Below are 16,293 nucleotides of genomic sequence, written 5' to 3' on the forward strand. Positions count from 1 at the left end.
TTCATACTCAATGGGGAAAAAAACTGCACTTTATTACTTGTAACATTTAAAAGTAAATGCATGTATCCTATTTGTTTACACCAGCTTTTTCAGGTTCTAAAGTTTTGTTGCCAGCTTCAAAGAGAGAACACATGGAAAGTCTGGAGTTGAAACACATTGCTCTGAAAAAAAAGTATAATGTAAAAGCAGCAGAACCAAGTGGACGTCTAAAACCACAATGTTGATTAAAAACATGCCGTACCAACTTTTTGTAACAGTGAGAACATGGAAAACATGGAAAGGGGGAGACATTGGTAACTCAATGACACATTTAGTGTTGAACATAATAGAAAATCTTTGAACCCTGCATAGATTCTAGTTTTTAACATAAGCAACCACCGTAACATGTCAGAGATCTTTTACCTAAAATGTAAAAATGAAATAAAAAAAAAAAGTTATAGTCAATTACAATGAACAAATTAAAATAATCAAAAACCTAAAAAAGAAAAGGTTCTCTAAAATGACATGATTCTGACTGTACAAATAAAATCTGAAATTGCACATAAGACACCCAAATTTAGGAAAACCAGTTTGAGCATTTGTTCGATATCCTTGATCTCCAGATTTAGGTCCGTGCGCTGATTCTGTTATCAGGGATACTGAACGTATCCTTGATATCGAATAAATACTTAAACAGCTTTAAAACCATTTGGGAATTATTTTGATAACCTTGATTATTACGGGGGGGCACACTTTATATCAAGACACTTGGCTAAGGATAGCACTCAGCTCTCTTCTAGAACCGCCGAAAGGTAGTCATGTCCTTAGGCTCCCGACTGGGAACGCACCAGTCATCGGCCTCGTGTATCGTCTTGTAGTGTTTCCACGCCGACTTGTTGTACACCGGCAGCCTCTCGATGGACTCTGTGGACAGCGCCTGAGAGGAAACACAAGCGTGAGAATAGTGGCCTGATCACAATTGCGACTGGCGAGACGTGAAGCCAGATGGAAGGAGGACTTTACCCGGATGTAAATGACCGCGTCAGTCCCATAGCCCTCGAGAGAGTACAGCTTGAGGTCTCCTTGGAAGTAGCGGGCGTAAAGTCGAGTGATGGGTAAGCCGTATCCATAACCGGCCTGCGTGGAAATGCTTCAGTTCAATTACTGTGAAACTTTCTGGCACTTTTGATTGGATACAAAGATGACCCACCAGAGGAGCAGCCCGGGACCCGTTGATGCTCGGTGGCGGAGCCGTGGAGTACGTGTACGTGAAGAGCCTGTCGATCTTACGCAGGGGAACGCCTCCTCCACGATCGCTCACCTTGACTGTCAGATCTTCAGTTCCCAGACCAACCTGAACGCGAACCGGAGGATGATCCATGGAGTCTCCGTACAGCTCCATGGTGGCGCGCATGGCATTCTACACGCAGAACACGTTACGGAGACGTGGAAAAAGGAGAGATGCGTTTGGCTAAAATTTTCCAATGAGTGCCTTTCAAAAAGCAGATCCTACCTTGAACAGTTCAAACACCATGTGGTACAAGTGGGATGGAACGTAGACCATCGAAATGGGTTTCCCCTGATCTTTGACTGTCAGGACAAGCCACTGAGTATCAATACCAAAGACTAACAAAAACCACAATTTTTTTTTTAATGTAGTTACCATTGTATTCCTCTAGTGTGAGCTCGGGAGAGTTCATGTAATATCTGTCACATAGGTTTCTTGCATTTTCATAGGCATCTAAAAGAGAAAATAAAATTCATGACTTAAGTGAAAGCATTACTAAACATTAGGAGCATTTTTTTTTCATTAAATTGCGCATACCTTTTATAACCTCACTCACTCGACAGTGTGGATCAATGCTGCCAATTTGTTTGGGGTGTGCTGGATTGACCTTCACTTTGCCACCAAAAAGGAGCGCTGGGAACACACATATACTCAAAATGTTCAATTTATAAGATACATATGCTAAAAAATAATCAAAATAAATGCTTACTATGCTGGTTGAGCAGCATGCGAATTGAGATCCTGCTCATGTAGAACCGGTCCAGAAAGTACTGCACGTTCTGGCTAACCACTGGGTCGGTACCGTACGTGTCTTTGTACTCCACGAGACCCTGAGCCATGGTCGGGATGACGTCGTTGTGGCGATTCCGGATCTTAATCACTGCATCTGTGAAACTGATGGAGGACATGCGTATTGCATGAGACATGGCCAGTTGCGAGGAAAAATAAAATCCACAGAATAACATACTCATATGTGACTTTGTCATCCTCTGCATTTTTGTCTTTAAACTCGAGGATCTCCTGGAGACTTTGAACATACCTGCAGGTAGAAAAAAACAATTAGTGAATTATTTAGGCACAATAAGTTTAATGTCATTTATTTAGGGCCATCTCAAATCCAAAAGTGTATACCAGCTCTGAACCAGACGCACAGATGGTGTTCTTAGCAAGTTATCTGGCAACAAGTTGATCTCCTTCATGATATTTGCCAGCCTCACAGGTAACTCCTGCCTGAGGAAGGTGAAGGACGTTTTCTCACAAGCATTTTCGGAACCTGGGTTGAGGGAGATACATATTACACACAGGCCACTTCATAAATACACAAGTCTTGCACAAGTCGCCCGTCGTAAATCGAGAACCCCCACGAAGATGCATTGTAAATATTGTCAGACAGTTAACGAGACGTTTTCATTTCTTACCAAAATCCAGAAACTGCTTCATAGACAAAGGGGAAGGTGAGAATTTGGAATAATAGTCAATGTCCTTCCCTATGGACACGCTGCTCCGCAAAAACCTTAAAAGTCTCATGGTTGTCCTTCAGTGTTGTCCGTCGGGGGCCTTGCAGTACTGAGTCGGCTAACAGCGTGCTAATCTACCTGCATTCACTGCATTGCTAACGAGATACTGTCACAAAAATACTGTGGAAAGCAACATCTTAAAATGGCTGTCATGTCGTTTGGTGAAGTGTGAGCACGCCTCATAGTCCCTGACTCAAGTTTCGCATTTAATAAGTAATTACTTGAGGGAGACATGCAAATCAGCAAGTTGATAGTGCGTATGTACGCAGCTACCGTCCCAAAGATACCAAGTGGCGTAAAGATAGTACACTTCCCAGCTTGTTTTGCCAAGCCTTGCTTTTTTTCATTTGCGTTTGTTTTAATCGTTCTTATGAGTATTGTTATGATATTCTTCAAATTGGCAATAAGATTTTTTTATTTATATCACACTTTTCAAGACTTTTAATTGAACGCTTATTCAAATCGGCTGGTCAATGTGTGGAGTGACTGGGCGTGAGTTGTAGCCTTTAAAATGAAAAATATTAAGAGGGAAATCATGAATAGGTGAATTCGTGGCAGTTCTAAAAAAACACGACCAAACGGCTTTTAGAAATTACAGAACATCCAAAGATGAAACAGAAAACGGAAGCAGTCGTGTATGTCGTCACTTCCGATAGCAATAGCATACAGCTCCCACTGTGTGACGATGGAACGAATGTTGGAGCCACGTTTTTGACTGTGAAGTGCAATTAGTCTGCGATCGCCGCTCATTATTGTAATGACAACTGACCTGTGATCTATTTATTACAAGCTTCGCTGTGTAGGGAGCGCAGACCTCAACTTTCCGGTAAGTTGCAGCCGTGACCCGCCAAAAAAGGCAGCGAGGTGCGTGAACCATTTTGTCAGCCGCTATCGTCCGGTGAGCGACAATGAGTGGCAGCTTCAACTTCGGACAGCCTTCCACGGGCTTTGCTTTTGGCACCGCCAAGACCACAGCTCCAGCGGCACCCGCCACGGGATTCGGTCTGACCACAATGTCCACTCCCGCAGCCGCCGGAAGCAGCGGCGGTGGCGGCTTCTCCTTCGGCTCGTCCACTCAACCCGCCGCTAGTAGTGCACCGAGCGGCGGCGGCTTTAGTTTCGGCACCCCAGCGAAGAGCACCGCTGCCGGTGGGAGCCTCGCATTTGGAACCCCCACCGCCACTACCTTCAGCCTAGGTTCAACTCCGCAATCAACCCCGGCTGCAGGTCTCTCACTGGCGGTTTCTTCGTCTGGCTTCAATCTGACCTCGGGTGCGCCTGCAGGGGGAGGCTTCTCCTTTGGGACCCCAGTGCCAACCCAACCGGTAGCAGCAGCGGCGGCTACGCCTGCGCCTGCTGCGCCTGCTGCGCCTGCAGGGGGAGGCTTCTCCTTTGGGACCCCAGTGCCAACCCAACCGGCAGCAGCAGTGGCACCCACGACAAATGCATCTGGAGGTCTCCCATTTGGAGCGTTCAGCTTTGGTGGAAGCAAGGTCCAAGTCACCACAGCGACAGCCACAACAAGCGCACCAGGGGGTGGCTTCTCTTTTGGGTCAAGTGCTGCTCCTAACCTCACACTGGGTCCCCAAACCATCTCCACCACTATAGCCTCAGCTCCACAGGCTGGAGGTTTCACCCTGGGGATTAAACCCTCACCAACCCCGGCTCCCCCTGCAGTGACCCCAGTGGCTCCATCTCTGTTCTCGACCCCAACATCAACAGCTGCAGCCCCCGCAACAGGGTCTGGTTTTAGTTTCGGCGCCACTCCGACTCCTGCTGCGGCACCGACTGCAACGACCACCACGGCCGGCGGAGGCGTGTCATTCACACTTAAACCTCTCGGAGCGGTAACCACCACTGCCGCCGTGCCGGCCTCCACCACCCTGGCTACAACCACCACATCAAGCTTCTCACTGGGACTCAAACCTGTCATCACCACGACTGCAGTTACAGTAGCCACCACCCTCCCGACCACCACTGCCCCTGCTGTGATGACCTATGCCCAACTGGAGGGCCTCTTGAATAAGTGGAGCCTGGAGCTGGAAGATCAAGACAGACACTTTCTCCAGCAGGCCACTCAAGTCAACGCATGGGACCGCATGCTGGTGGAGAATGCCGAGAAGATCACGTCCCTGCACAAGGAAATGGAGAAGGTGAAGCTGGACCAGAAAAGGCTCAACCAGGAGCTGGACTTCATCCTGTCCCAGCAGAAGGAGCTGGAGGATCTGCTGTGCCCGTTGGAGGAATCTGTCAAAGAGCCGAGCGGCACCATCTACATGCAAAATGCAGACGAGGAGCGTGAGAGGACGTACAAGCTCGCGGAGAACGTGGATGCGCAGCTCAAGAGGATGTCACAGGACCTGAAGGAGATCATCGAGCACCTCAACACGTCCAGCGGTCCTGCCGACACCAGCGACCCGGTAAGATTCTGCCAGGTGTACACCTCGGTCCTCCTAACTAGGGTTGAAAAGAGATGGAAAATTTCTGGTATACATGTGGAATACTGCCGCCCGGTGGCCAAGGCAGGCACGGCAAAAAGCTCACGATCATTTCGTTTACACTTTACAAATATGAACTGTAGAATTCTCCAATTATACTCTTTAAAAGACAAAATATCAAAGTCACATAAATTAAATTAACATTTTGCGACCTTACACTTAATGTCTGACTTTTATTTCCTCAGCTTCAACAGATTTGCAAAATCCTCAACGCCCACATGGATTCCCTGCAGTGGATCGACCAAAATTCCATTCTCCTGCAGAGACGAGTGGAGGAGGTGTCCAAACTGTGTGACAACCAACGCAAGGAGCAGGAGAAGCCCTTCCGGTTAACCTTTGACTGAGCACACACACACTTTTTAGTGTTTATTGACAAAATATTTTTGTCTTTGTAGGCAGTCATCATTATTGCTCTTTACTTTTTTGTCAGCTGTCAACCAGGATGCATTATTTTCAACATTTTTTTATACAACAGAAAATTTGTTCCAAGTTAATGTCCAAAATATTGAATACATGTTTTAAGATATTTTTGGATGAATAAAATAACAAAAATTCAATCACAAGAAAACTGCAACTTTGTCACTCCAATTTTTAAGAATATTTATTCCAGTTCACAATTTAACATTCCTGAATAATCTAATTCAGGACATTTAGCTATGCCCTGTTGTATTCACACACACACAAACATTTTTTCAGTGACAATACTACCTTAAAAATATAAAATCACATTTATTCACAGCGAGTCAACTGTGGGTATGATTGCTGTTCTTAAAAAAAAAAAAAACTACAAAAGTCCTCAAATATAACAGTCAACTGTGCCATTTGTGCATAATTTTTTAAATTCAACAAGGCTTCAATGAGAGTACCACTACGTCACATCAGTAATTCATTTTTAAATGCACTTAAGTCTAGTCCACATTTAAAACTGGACATCTTTGGCTCTATCATACATGATTTATCAAAACAAAATAAATATACATTGTGCAGAAAATATATACAAAAGATACATGTAGAAAAATCTTCTATACAGTGTAGAAAGACTCAAGGCTCATGTGGTGAGCACATGAAGAAAAATCGGCTGACATCACAAATGATTGTCTTTCACTGGCAATATAAAAAGCTGTACTAAAAATTCTGCCTTTGCAAAGACAGTTGAACGCAATTGTTCTTACCGCTCTTGTATTGGATCTTCATTGGATTGTGCAATTCAAGAGGTTGTCTCTAATTGGTAGCCTGAAGGCTCAAGAGTAACTTTCATTGTCGACCCACGTCGTCATCCAAGGCTTCTTCTCAAAAAGATCCGGTTTGACTTTGCCGTCTTCATAGTGAGGAGAATCCTTCCGGATGCGCACGGCGTGATATTGGGGGACGGTGTCCTCCTGCTTGGCACGTTTGAAGAAGCCACACTGGTTGGACAGAAACATGATTAAAAAAAAAGTAGACAACATGTAAAAGTTGCACTGGCTGGGCAGAAGAATGTTAAGCATGCTTTTTGCGGTTCATTGCACGTTTCCAAAAGCCAAGGCGATGTCAGCTAAAGCACCTGCAGAGGACACAATTCCACAACAACGACAATCTTGTGACTCGAGTCGCCACAAGAGCAATTTGTTTTGGTTGTGTGCAATGTGTGTCAGGTTAAATCTGGGCAGAGCTGACCCAAGCTTTATATCAGTGCAATCTAGAAAAGGTTTTTTCTTCGCAGAGGATAAACGCTTTCAAGCCTAAAGCTGCCGAGGTGAGTTCATTAGTCGCCGTGCATGCCCGAGCTATTTTTTTTTTCTTGTGCTTATTTTAGAACCTTTTCAGAGCATAAAATCAGGCCTCAGCTGAGAGCTTGTCTTTGTCAGAAGGCTGAACATGGATCTCGGCCTTGTGATAGGCCGCATCGTACTGCTCTTTGGTTGCTCTCTTGAAGAAACCACACTGAAGGGAATGGGGGGAGGGGGGGGTTGAGGGTGGTCAGTCAACAATCACAATATATCACATTTCATTTTCTTTGCTCAAAAATGAACAATACCGTTTTTCATTGGCCAGTGCATCCCTATTAGCCAATTGGACTGAATGTTTATTGTCACGCCTCCCACTCACCTTCCAAAGCAGACAGACCAATAAAGCCAAAATCAAGATTCCTGCCAGAACAGCTACCACGATAATCCACCAGGGGACCCCACCATACTGGGCCACTGCGCTCTCTGGGAACACCATGAGCGTCACCTGCCATAACATGTGAAATGTACGATTGGAGTCCGCCACAACGTCATCAACGTCAACTTCTGCGCCTTACTTCGGTGTCAGGAGTTTTCAGAATCATGTTTGTGGCCCGGTTGTGGAGCACCAGCGAAGCCTTCACAATAACATCCAAGGATGACAAAGAAGTGTAATCCTGAGTGAAGACAAAACCAGATGAGGGTGATTTCATCAGGGCTGGAAAGTAACCAAGCTAGCATTAAGCAAATTAAGGGAAACTATTTTGTGCATCGGTGTCACTCCCTCGATCTCCGCCACAAACTGAAAAAAATAGTTACTGCACCTCCAGAAAGGTTGAGTTCCACAGACGAGCTCTGAGTTCCACAGTGGACCCGTCGAGTCCATGCAAGGGACACTTGAGCACCACACACTGCAAATCTTTCCCACACGCCTTAAAAGAAAAGAGTACGTTTCAACATTTATGACATGAGTTCCACTTTAAAGCAAACCAAGCTTTTTTTGTGCTATGTGCATCAATTTTACCCCGCAAAAAATGCTCACCAAAATCTTATTTTTTCCTGACAGTGGCCAAGTCTTGCTTTTTGTTTTTTTCGGTACAATTTCCCGCTTTGTCCTGAATGCAGAGTTCTCCTGAAAGCACATCCATTTTCACGAATTAGCAAGGAAGTGATTACTTTAACATCCTTTGTGTTCAATTTTACCTGTATGTGCTTTAAAGGGTTGATCTCGGACTCTGGTGTACAAACGATGTCACGCGCTCCTTCTTTAGCATTCATTTTCACTAGGTACAAAAGCCATTTGCCATTTTGATTGGATTTGGGCCACTGGATGTGCAGGGAAGATTTGACGGAAGCGCCCCACAAATTGTTGATCTGGGAAAAAAACAAAGACCAGTTGATAATAATGACGACAATTTTAGTTTGACTCTGGCAGGACTTGAGTCATATCAACGTACTCTGAAGGTGTAATTGACTAAACTGCCGATCTCCTCTTCGCTCTTCATGGCGCTCTCTCCTCTCACGACTCCTCCAAATGAAACCCGATGAGGGCTGACTTCCCTGATGGATACGAGCAAAATAATTCCAAGCTCCTCGTGATGTGTTCACGTTCTTACTGTCGGACGCAAACGTACCCAGTAACTGAGAATGGCAACTCAACCATCACTTTGGCTTTGATTCTTACATTGGCCAAATCTTGTACGCTCGTTCTGAGTCGGGGGAAAAAAAAATGAAAAATGTAACTCCAGGGAAAAATGTACAGAACACGGCAGAGCTTCAGGTGAGCTCTTACGTTTGGAGCTGCAGGTCGATATCGATCTCTGTCGTCTCCAGAGTCATCGCCACGGTGCTCAGGATGATGTAAAATGTAACCTTATTGGGAAAAAGGGCCATCTTTTTTCAAGAATGCCGCATAGGGAATGTAATGTGTGAGTTTGTACCTCAGTGCCTTGCTTAAACGGGTTGCCAAGCTCACAGTCGGCTTGGGAGCCATTTTGATTGGCGACGCAAATGATCTGCTTGTCCATCTACGGCAAAGTTACAAACACTTGAGTAGAATGGAGTGGTAATAATATTTTTATTATTTTATTATTATTATTATTATTTTATTTTGTATTATTCTTTTTGTTGTTATTATTATTCTTTTCATTATTATTATTCTCATTATTATTATTCTCATTATTATTATTCTCATTATTATTATTATTACGGTGATCGCTTCACCGTTTTGCGATGCGAGCGGACGCCCGAATAAGACAGCGTGTCGGGGAAGGACCCTGTCAGCTTGGCTTCGTAGGCGTCGTCCCCGTGCAGGTTGCTGACCGTCAGCCGCAAAGCCAAGTCCTTCCTCTCGTAAGTCAGATGAAACACGGACACGTTGTCCCTCCTGCCAAGGCGCAGATAAAGCACTTAATCGGAACGACTGCTGGGTAGCTTTCCCATAATGTGGGTCCTCATTGGGAGATTATTTTATTTTACTTGAAAAAGGTTCTTTCTGTGACTCACATGGGCAAAGGCGAGTAAATGTCTTGATTGCTTTGCTTGTACAGCAATTTGTAGTCCATCATCAGGTTACTGCGACAAACGTGATCACTTCCGCATCCTTCCTTGACAAAATTGACCTACAAAAGAAAAATATGATGATGACACTAATGTGTCCATACTTACATATAAAAATTAATTGTCATTTTACCTGGATGGTTTCGTTGTTTGACTGAGTAGAGTCCAAAATTGGCATCAGCTGCGGGAGGCCGCTCTTTGACTTTTGTCGCTTCGTGCCAACTATTTGTGCCGACACCTCGACGGGAATGCTTCGCATCTTATCTTTAATGTTCTCCTGTGCAAAAAAACCCCAACAATTTTTTAATGTTTTTTTTTTATGTACCTAACATGCGTTCAAGATTGTGTACATGTTGATGCTTTATGATCTTTTTTTTTTTCTTTTTACCTTTAACTTGGCTTTTATCTTAATGCACATTTTCTGCTTTTGTCCTGGGAGGTCCAAGGTGCCGTTAAAGTGGTGTTCCGTTTCCGAGTTGGATTTATTGAAGAACGCGACTCTTGAGACCAAGCCTTGTTTCCTGCGAATTCCGTCCACCTCCACAGAGTAGCCGATAACTGCGGCGGAAGAAGACGATTCAAGATTAGACCAAATAAAGCTTCCATGCGGATAATAAAATCAAAAATGATTTACGTACTTATTCTCGGGCTGTACGATGCCGGATTTGCTTTGTAGCTGAAGCAAGCATCCACAGTGAAGCTTAAGACAGAAAATAGCTTTTTGTGAAATGACACTCGAGAGAGTTTCCATTATGAATGAATATTTACCAGATGTTGCTTCCACAGTTCTTTATTGTTAGGTCAATTTCCCGTGGGGAGATTTTGACATCTCGGTGGATACTAATGACTGGTCTTGCTCTGAAAAAGAATGAAATGTAATTGTAGCAATCAGTACGTATTGAGCACTTTCAAAATACTTCATCAAATAGTAGATTGCGCACTCATGGACGCCGTGCATTAATTACCTGATACTTGAACAAATTAACGCCTGGCTTCACCGAAATTATTTCTCTCTTGATTAGGGTTATTTAAAAAAAATATTTTTAAGATAAGCTAAATTAGTGGAAAATAAGAAATAGAGACAATTCAGTGTAATATTTAAAAACCTGTAAATGAGTGCCGAGTCTGAGAGAGAGCCCACAGCAAGGTCTGGATAAGAGTTGCTGTCCAGGTCCATGTTGCCTGCCAGAGAATAGCCAAACAGTCGGATGTTGTAATCTTTGCCGGAAATAATCTGGAATCAAATACAAAAACAACTGACAGTAACTCCGATGTCAAAACCTCATCATTAAAAACAACATCCGTGACAAAGTGAGTGAAAAAGTGAGATCATTTAATTGTAATGTGTAATCTATAAACCAAACCAACCTGAGCCGGGCGTGTGTTTATCCCCTCCGCTGATCCATGATAAATGTAGACCTTTCCCGTACCGCCATCATCATACGGTGCCCCGATGGCGATGTCTGGTTGAAGGCGGGAAAACATTTATTGCAACAATAATCGAGTTAAATAGCAACAAAAAAGCAACAGCGCCACTAAATAACCTTGATAAGCATCTTGGTTGACGTCACCGATGTTCTCCACCGCCAGACCAAACATGGAGTCTCTGGTCCCGTTGAGACGGACAGGAGCGACATCTCGCCAACGTCCTGCCTGGTTGATGTAAACATAAGCGGCGCCTCCAACGTCTTTGTCCTTCATGTAGAACTGGGGCGCTCCAACGATTATGTCCTGCCAACTGGGTCAAAGTGATACCATATTAGTCATTTGGGACGTGACGACAGCGGTGGCATAGTTGGTTGCTAAGCAACCAAACAGAAAGTAGCCTGGTGCCTACTTTCATACCGGCAGATTAATGTGGACATGCAACACACCCGTCTCCATTCAAGTCCGCTATGGCCACATCGTAACCAAAAGATGACGCCAGCCCGGGCCCGTACAGTATGTGGTCCACAGTAAGTCGGGCCGAGCCGTGGTTCTCTTTCCTCAGCAGCAGCACGGCACCACTATGATTGGCTCTGGGCGCCCCAGCGACAACAGTTAGGCCACGCCCCCTGGTGATGCTGTGACCAGAGTCCAGAGAGAATCCTAAACGTGAAACGAATCCGAGAATTAACGGCGAGGTAAGCCGATGACCTCGCGATAGGTTCCTCGTTTCAACCGATCTCGATCAATCAGATGATCGTAGAAAATTCGATGTATTTTTTTTGCGTCTCACCGAGGTAGCTATTGGCTGGCACGGGGACGAGCTCTGGGTTCAAGGCGTGCTCGTCGCCGACTTCATAAGGGCCGTCGTCGTACACGCCCATCTCTAAAAGGGTGTTGTTTTTTTGCTCTACACGTACAATGCCTGACGGAAAACAAAAAGACTTAATCACAGGCACCCAACGGACCATTAAAGGTGTCGAGACCTTTCCAGTTGTATGCTCCAGGTGCTCCAAAAACCAGATAATGGTAGTCTTTGGTGAAAGTGGCGGCCAGACCCTGCTGACACGACCCGAACATCTCGTGTCCCCTGGCCCTGCCCTCGCAGAAATTCCAGCTGCCGCCGTCCTCGTCCGACGACTCGTCGATTGTCAGGTCTTGGCTCAGGACGTAGCAGCGGCCTGTGATGTCACGGGCCTCCTGGGCCGTGTTCACAAACAAACGCTTCTGGTAGCGATGAGCGCACGTCTGAAGCGATGACAAGATTTTTGCTTTTGTTTAATTCATTCCGGAAGGTCTTTCGTGAGGGTTTTTTATGTAAGCACTTACCACAATTTTCCCGCCAGGCCCTTGACTCTGTACCGTGACCCCCATCCACTGGTTCTCCTTGTTCTCAACTCGGATATCCTCTTTCAAAATTTAGACAAAGACAACGCCACGGCATGAACGCAAATGCACAATAGAAACTCTAATCGACACAATAAAGAGGCTCTCGCTGGGTTTCCTCCAGATGAGATTGGGCGGGATGTGGAAAAATTCTTACCTTCACTGTCAAATAAAATTCGTTCACAATCGTGAGAGTAGTTAATATCACATTTGTAGAGTCCTCCAGTGATGTTGGCGTTCTGTTTCCCCAAAGCTCTAGCTCGGGGGGCACCGATCAACAACCTGAGAAAAAAAAATTGTGTCACTTTAAGTCAGTTCGAATTCCAGCCATCAAACCAAAACAACACAAAATGAATCTGAATAGTTTTGAGGGCAAACCTTATCTTTCATGGCCTTGAGAATTGGCCAAACAATGTCACAGTACAGCAAAACAGAAACACAGCTGTGCTGTATAAGCAATACAGAAAAATAACATGCAGGAGGATTTTTGACAAGAGCAGCTCTGTGACGATAAAAAGTCAAGAAGTATGTGAAGGTTTCTTGGGCACTGCCCGGAATTTCCTTACGGGACAGAAAGGAAATCCTGTCTAGCTTTTGGACTCTTGTCTTTGGATGATTTTTTGAGATTCTACAGATCTTCTAGACCAGTTGCCCAACAGGCCTGGGGGAGGTCTGACGCTGAGATGTAAGAGCAAATTGCAAACAAAAAGCCAGTGACACTGCGCAAATATAAACAGGAGCTTTTTTACTAAGTTGACATTTTAGCAGCATGTGATGTCATACAAGGAGAATTCTATTAGACATTTGGATCATATTGAAAAGATCTCGGGGTGTCCACGCTAGCTTACTCAACAGCGATACAAGATGAGGAAAAGCACATCAGTGTTAGAATTGTAAAGCAGAGCCGCTGAGAAAAGTTGTAGAATTTAGCAAGTGACTGAGGGTTAATATTGACATTAGCATGCAACACTGCCTTCTGGTTTGTCAGTGAAGCAGTGCTTTGCTCCACCAAATGAATGCATGTATCTTTTTTGGTGACCTCAAATCTGCCTTTGCAAAGAAAAAAAAGAAACAGCAGAGGCAGTGTTTTTTGTTTTTTTTTCTACAAGCTTCATTTTGTTATCAAAAACATGCGAGGCTGAGCTATGTTTGGTCTGTCATTGCGGTCGAGGTGCCAGTCGCTACAAACAATGATTGCACTGCTTTTGTGCTGCAGCGGAAAAGCTGTGCACGGAAATGAAGCTGCTCTTACTCATAACAAACTTGACCGGGCATATGTTCATTAAAGAGCACAGCTTTGAAACAACACTCTTCACAATAAAACAATATCCAGTGATTAGGCCTCCTTTTGAAATGACAAGCAAAACAGACAAATTTGATAAATGTTGCCTCCTTTCTCTATTTACAAAATCTTTCGATTGGATTCCGGCCCGCATTCATGAGCTCATGTGACTCGGCGGCTAATTAGCCCGACAAGTCAAGTGAAAGCTCATTGAGCCAGCTAAGGGAACAAGCAACCACTTCCAGCTGTGAAGCACCACGCTGACATCACGGAAGCAACAGTGAAGAGTTCAACACTTCATTTTTAGTCACCTGAAGTCATCCGACTGTGGGTGAACTAGTCTATTGTACATATAGACAAAAAAAAAAGATCATTGACACTCATGTTCAATTCATTCCTATTTTTGTTTAGAATGTGCTGTGAGGTTTTTCGAATCCACGGGTGCTTTGGCTCAATGAAGGATTATAAAAAAAAAAGAATCCCAATGTTTGCACCCAGCGTGAGCTGCTGTTGCCCACCCGCAGTCACAACATCAGCGGAGATAAAATTCCACAGGTTGTAGTAATCTCTGTGAAATCTCAGTGCCTGTCGTTATCAGGGCTTGTCGTTCTAGCCGCTCACGCTGCTGCGGGGTCAGCAGGCGTGCAGCCTCAAGCCGGACGCAAGCTTCGACACGCTGACATACTCACCGCCTTCTCGAACCCTCAAGGTTCTGCAAGAGAAAGCTGAAGTCATGATAATAGTCCCTCAAATCAGGTTTGGCAGAATTTAAACTGCTACCTCAGGCTTGGTTTAGAGGTTTCAGCAACCAGAGAACAATTTACAACTCCTTATTGTCTTCTAGACACTTGAGAATACAAATGAAAATGGGTGGCCTAAATACACCCCAAATACTGTATGATTTGTTCGTAATAATTCATTAAATTTAAATTATTCATTAAATTTGTATAGCGCTTTTCAAAAACCCAGACGCTTACAGGGAACAAGGCAAAGACATACAGGAGGGGAGGGGGACGGGGAAGAGACAATGGGATAAAGTTAAGAAGAGGAAACCAGTTATGGGTAGGGGAGGTCATAGGCTTGAGAGAAGAGGTAGGTTTTTAGACGGGACTTAAATATGGGGAGTGTGGGTGAGTCACAGACAGACTGAGGGAGAGAGTTCCAGAGTTGGGGTGATGTGCAGGAGAAGGCTCTGTCGCCGAAGGATTTGAGTTAAGATTTTGGGACTTTCAGACGTGAAGTATTGAAGGATCGGAGGGGACGGTTGGGGCGGTAGGGGACAAGGAGGTCGGATAGGTAAGTGGGAGCCAAGTGGTGAAGGGCTTTGAAGGTGAGGAGGAGTATCTTGAAGACGATACGCTCCTTAATGGTGAGCCAGTGAAGAGAGTGGAAAACAGGAGTGATGTGCTCACAGGACCGGGTGTGGGTAAGGAGGCAGGCAGCAGAGTTTTGGACTAGTTGAAGTCTATGGAGTGAGTGAGCAGTGATTCCAGTGAGAAGGGAATTGCAGTATTGATTATTTTTTTCTTCCATGAACAACCCTATTTCAGTCCGATTGTATCAGGTGTAATTCCACTATCAACCACTAGATGGCGTCACATTGTCTTGAGATGTCAATTTGAAAAAATAAAAACAGGTACCAACTTGCCACTAGCTTAGACAGACTAGTTCTGAACATAACTGCAACAAGGAAGCATTTTACAAGATTAATCACCTTATTTTCCAACATTTCAATTAAACAATCAAGCCACATGTGGAGCTCTTCTTCCAGAGGCCACCCGGCTTGACCTTACAGCACATTTGCATGACACTTGTCACCATTGTTTATTCACTTGTCTTTGGCCTGCAATGCGCCTCATGCATACATCACAATAAAACTCACACAAAATGGAAAGTACTTTTTAGGCTACAACAAAAACTTCAATCATAGTTTTAAAGGGGAAAATATGCATATTCATTCTGTTACAATGTTGCATAAGGGAAATATAAAATTGCAGAGACTCACATTCGTTTGTCTGGGTTGAGCTGCCGGTGCATGGCGAGAGAGAATCCGAACAGACTCCCAGGCTCGCCGTCTTTCCTGATCACATAGTTGGTGTCCAGGTTGAAGGCCTGCAGAAGAGGTGCGTTCAAAAGGTAGAAAAGTGTCAGGCAAAATTCCCCTCGCGGCAGCATCCCGGTGCGAGTTTTGGGTGCAAAGTTGCAGAAGCACAATCGCTCCAGTGCGCTCTGCTCAGCCGCGACTGAGACACTGGAAGCCGCAGCCGGTTGATTGGAATCGGAGTGGAGGAACTGAGCCACAGCGCTCTCTTTGGTCAAACAGTGGTATGACAACAAAAAAAGATACACAGAGCAGATGTAATTATTTTTTGTCATAAATAAATAACAAAATAAAATCACATTGAATCCCTGTGAGCTAGCAGCCATTTTCAGAATTTTTCTTTCAAAAGTACACGGACATTTTTTTTAAATGCTCAAAAACTCAGTTATACTTATTAATGCACATTTATGTTATTTACATAAAAACATTATTTTACAAATTATTTTAAACAGCCTGGCACTTCATTTATTTACACCAGTATAGATTAATGTAACATTGTATGTTAAGATCACGTTCTATGTTTTATTTTATTTGCTTGTCTGTTTGTTTTAA

At 44.3% G+C, this 16,293-nt stretch overlaps 3 protein-coding genes across 4 annotated transcripts; 1 reads left to right on the plus strand and 2 right to left on the minus strand.

Moving 5' to 3' along the window:
* Positions 1 to 7: 7 nt before the first annotated feature.
* On the minus strand, positions 8 to 3,061 carry pdk1 (pyruvate dehydrogenase kinase, isozyme 1). Its single transcript, XM_088382260.1, has 10 exons — positions 2,686 to 3,061; positions 2,399 to 2,540; positions 2,235 to 2,306; positions 1,977 to 2,161; positions 1,805 to 1,900; positions 1,643 to 1,720; positions 1,493 to 1,569; positions 1,190 to 1,399; positions 1,003 to 1,116; positions 8 to 916 (listed from the first exon to the last, which is right to left on the minus strand). Exons 1-10 carry the CDS (start codon positions 2,792 to 2,794, stop codon positions 776 to 778), a joined length of 1,224 nt encoding a protein of 407 aa, XP_088238386.1. The 5' UTR covers positions 2,795 to 3,061; the 3' UTR covers positions 8 to 775.
* Positions 3,062 to 3,405: 344 nt separating this feature from the next.
* nup62l (nucleoporin 62 like) lies at positions 3,406 to 5,856 on the plus strand. Its single transcript, XM_088382259.1, has 2 exons — positions 3,406 to 5,204; positions 5,468 to 5,856. The coding sequence occupies exons 1-2, from the start codon at positions 3,693 to 3,695 to the stop codon at positions 5,624 to 5,626; spliced, it is 1,671 nt and encodes a 556-aa protein (XP_088238385.1). The 5' UTR covers positions 3,406 to 3,692; the 3' UTR covers positions 5,627 to 5,856.
* A 1-nt stretch (position 5,857) lies between these two features.
* On the minus strand, positions 5,858 to 15,900 carry itga6a (integrin, alpha 6a). Of its 2 annotated transcripts, XM_088382258.1 has the most exons (26): positions 15,646 to 15,900; positions 12,516 to 12,640; positions 12,302 to 12,381; positions 11,959 to 12,220; positions 11,766 to 11,897; positions 11,422 to 11,635; positions 11,092 to 11,285; positions 10,916 to 11,010; positions 10,654 to 10,781; positions 10,316 to 10,405; positions 10,186 to 10,247; positions 9,936 to 10,105; positions 9,681 to 9,824; positions 9,494 to 9,609; positions 9,212 to 9,374; positions 8,929 to 9,015; positions 8,781 to 8,860; positions 8,623 to 8,697; positions 8,446 to 8,548; positions 8,192 to 8,362; positions 8,031 to 8,120; positions 7,813 to 7,920; positions 7,567 to 7,665; positions 7,371 to 7,496; positions 7,081 to 7,205; positions 6,541 to 6,688 (listed from the first exon to the last, which is right to left on the minus strand). In XM_088382258.1, the coding sequence occupies exons 1-25, from the start codon at positions 15,813 to 15,815 to the stop codon at positions 7,098 to 7,100; spliced, it is 3,192 nt and encodes a 1,063-aa protein (XP_088238384.1). In that variant the 5' UTR covers positions 15,816 to 15,900; the 3' UTR covers positions 6,541 to 6,688; positions 7,081 to 7,097. The 2 variants fall into 2 exon arrangements, with proteins under 2 accessions (XP_088238383.1, XP_088238384.1); XM_088382257.1 differs by lacking the exon at positions 7,081 to 7,205 and having other exon boundaries at positions 5,858 to 6,688.
* Between the last annotated feature and the right edge of the window lie 393 nt (positions 15,901 to 16,293).

The sequence above is a fragment of the Syngnathus floridae genome, chromosome 8 (genome assembly GCF_059516105.1).
Source record: "Syngnathus floridae isolate MCC-2025c chromosome 8, RoL_Sflo_1.0, whole genome shotgun sequence".
Classification (NCBI taxonomy): Eukaryota; Metazoa; Chordata; class Actinopteri; order Syngnathiformes; family Syngnathidae; genus Syngnathus; species Syngnathus floridae.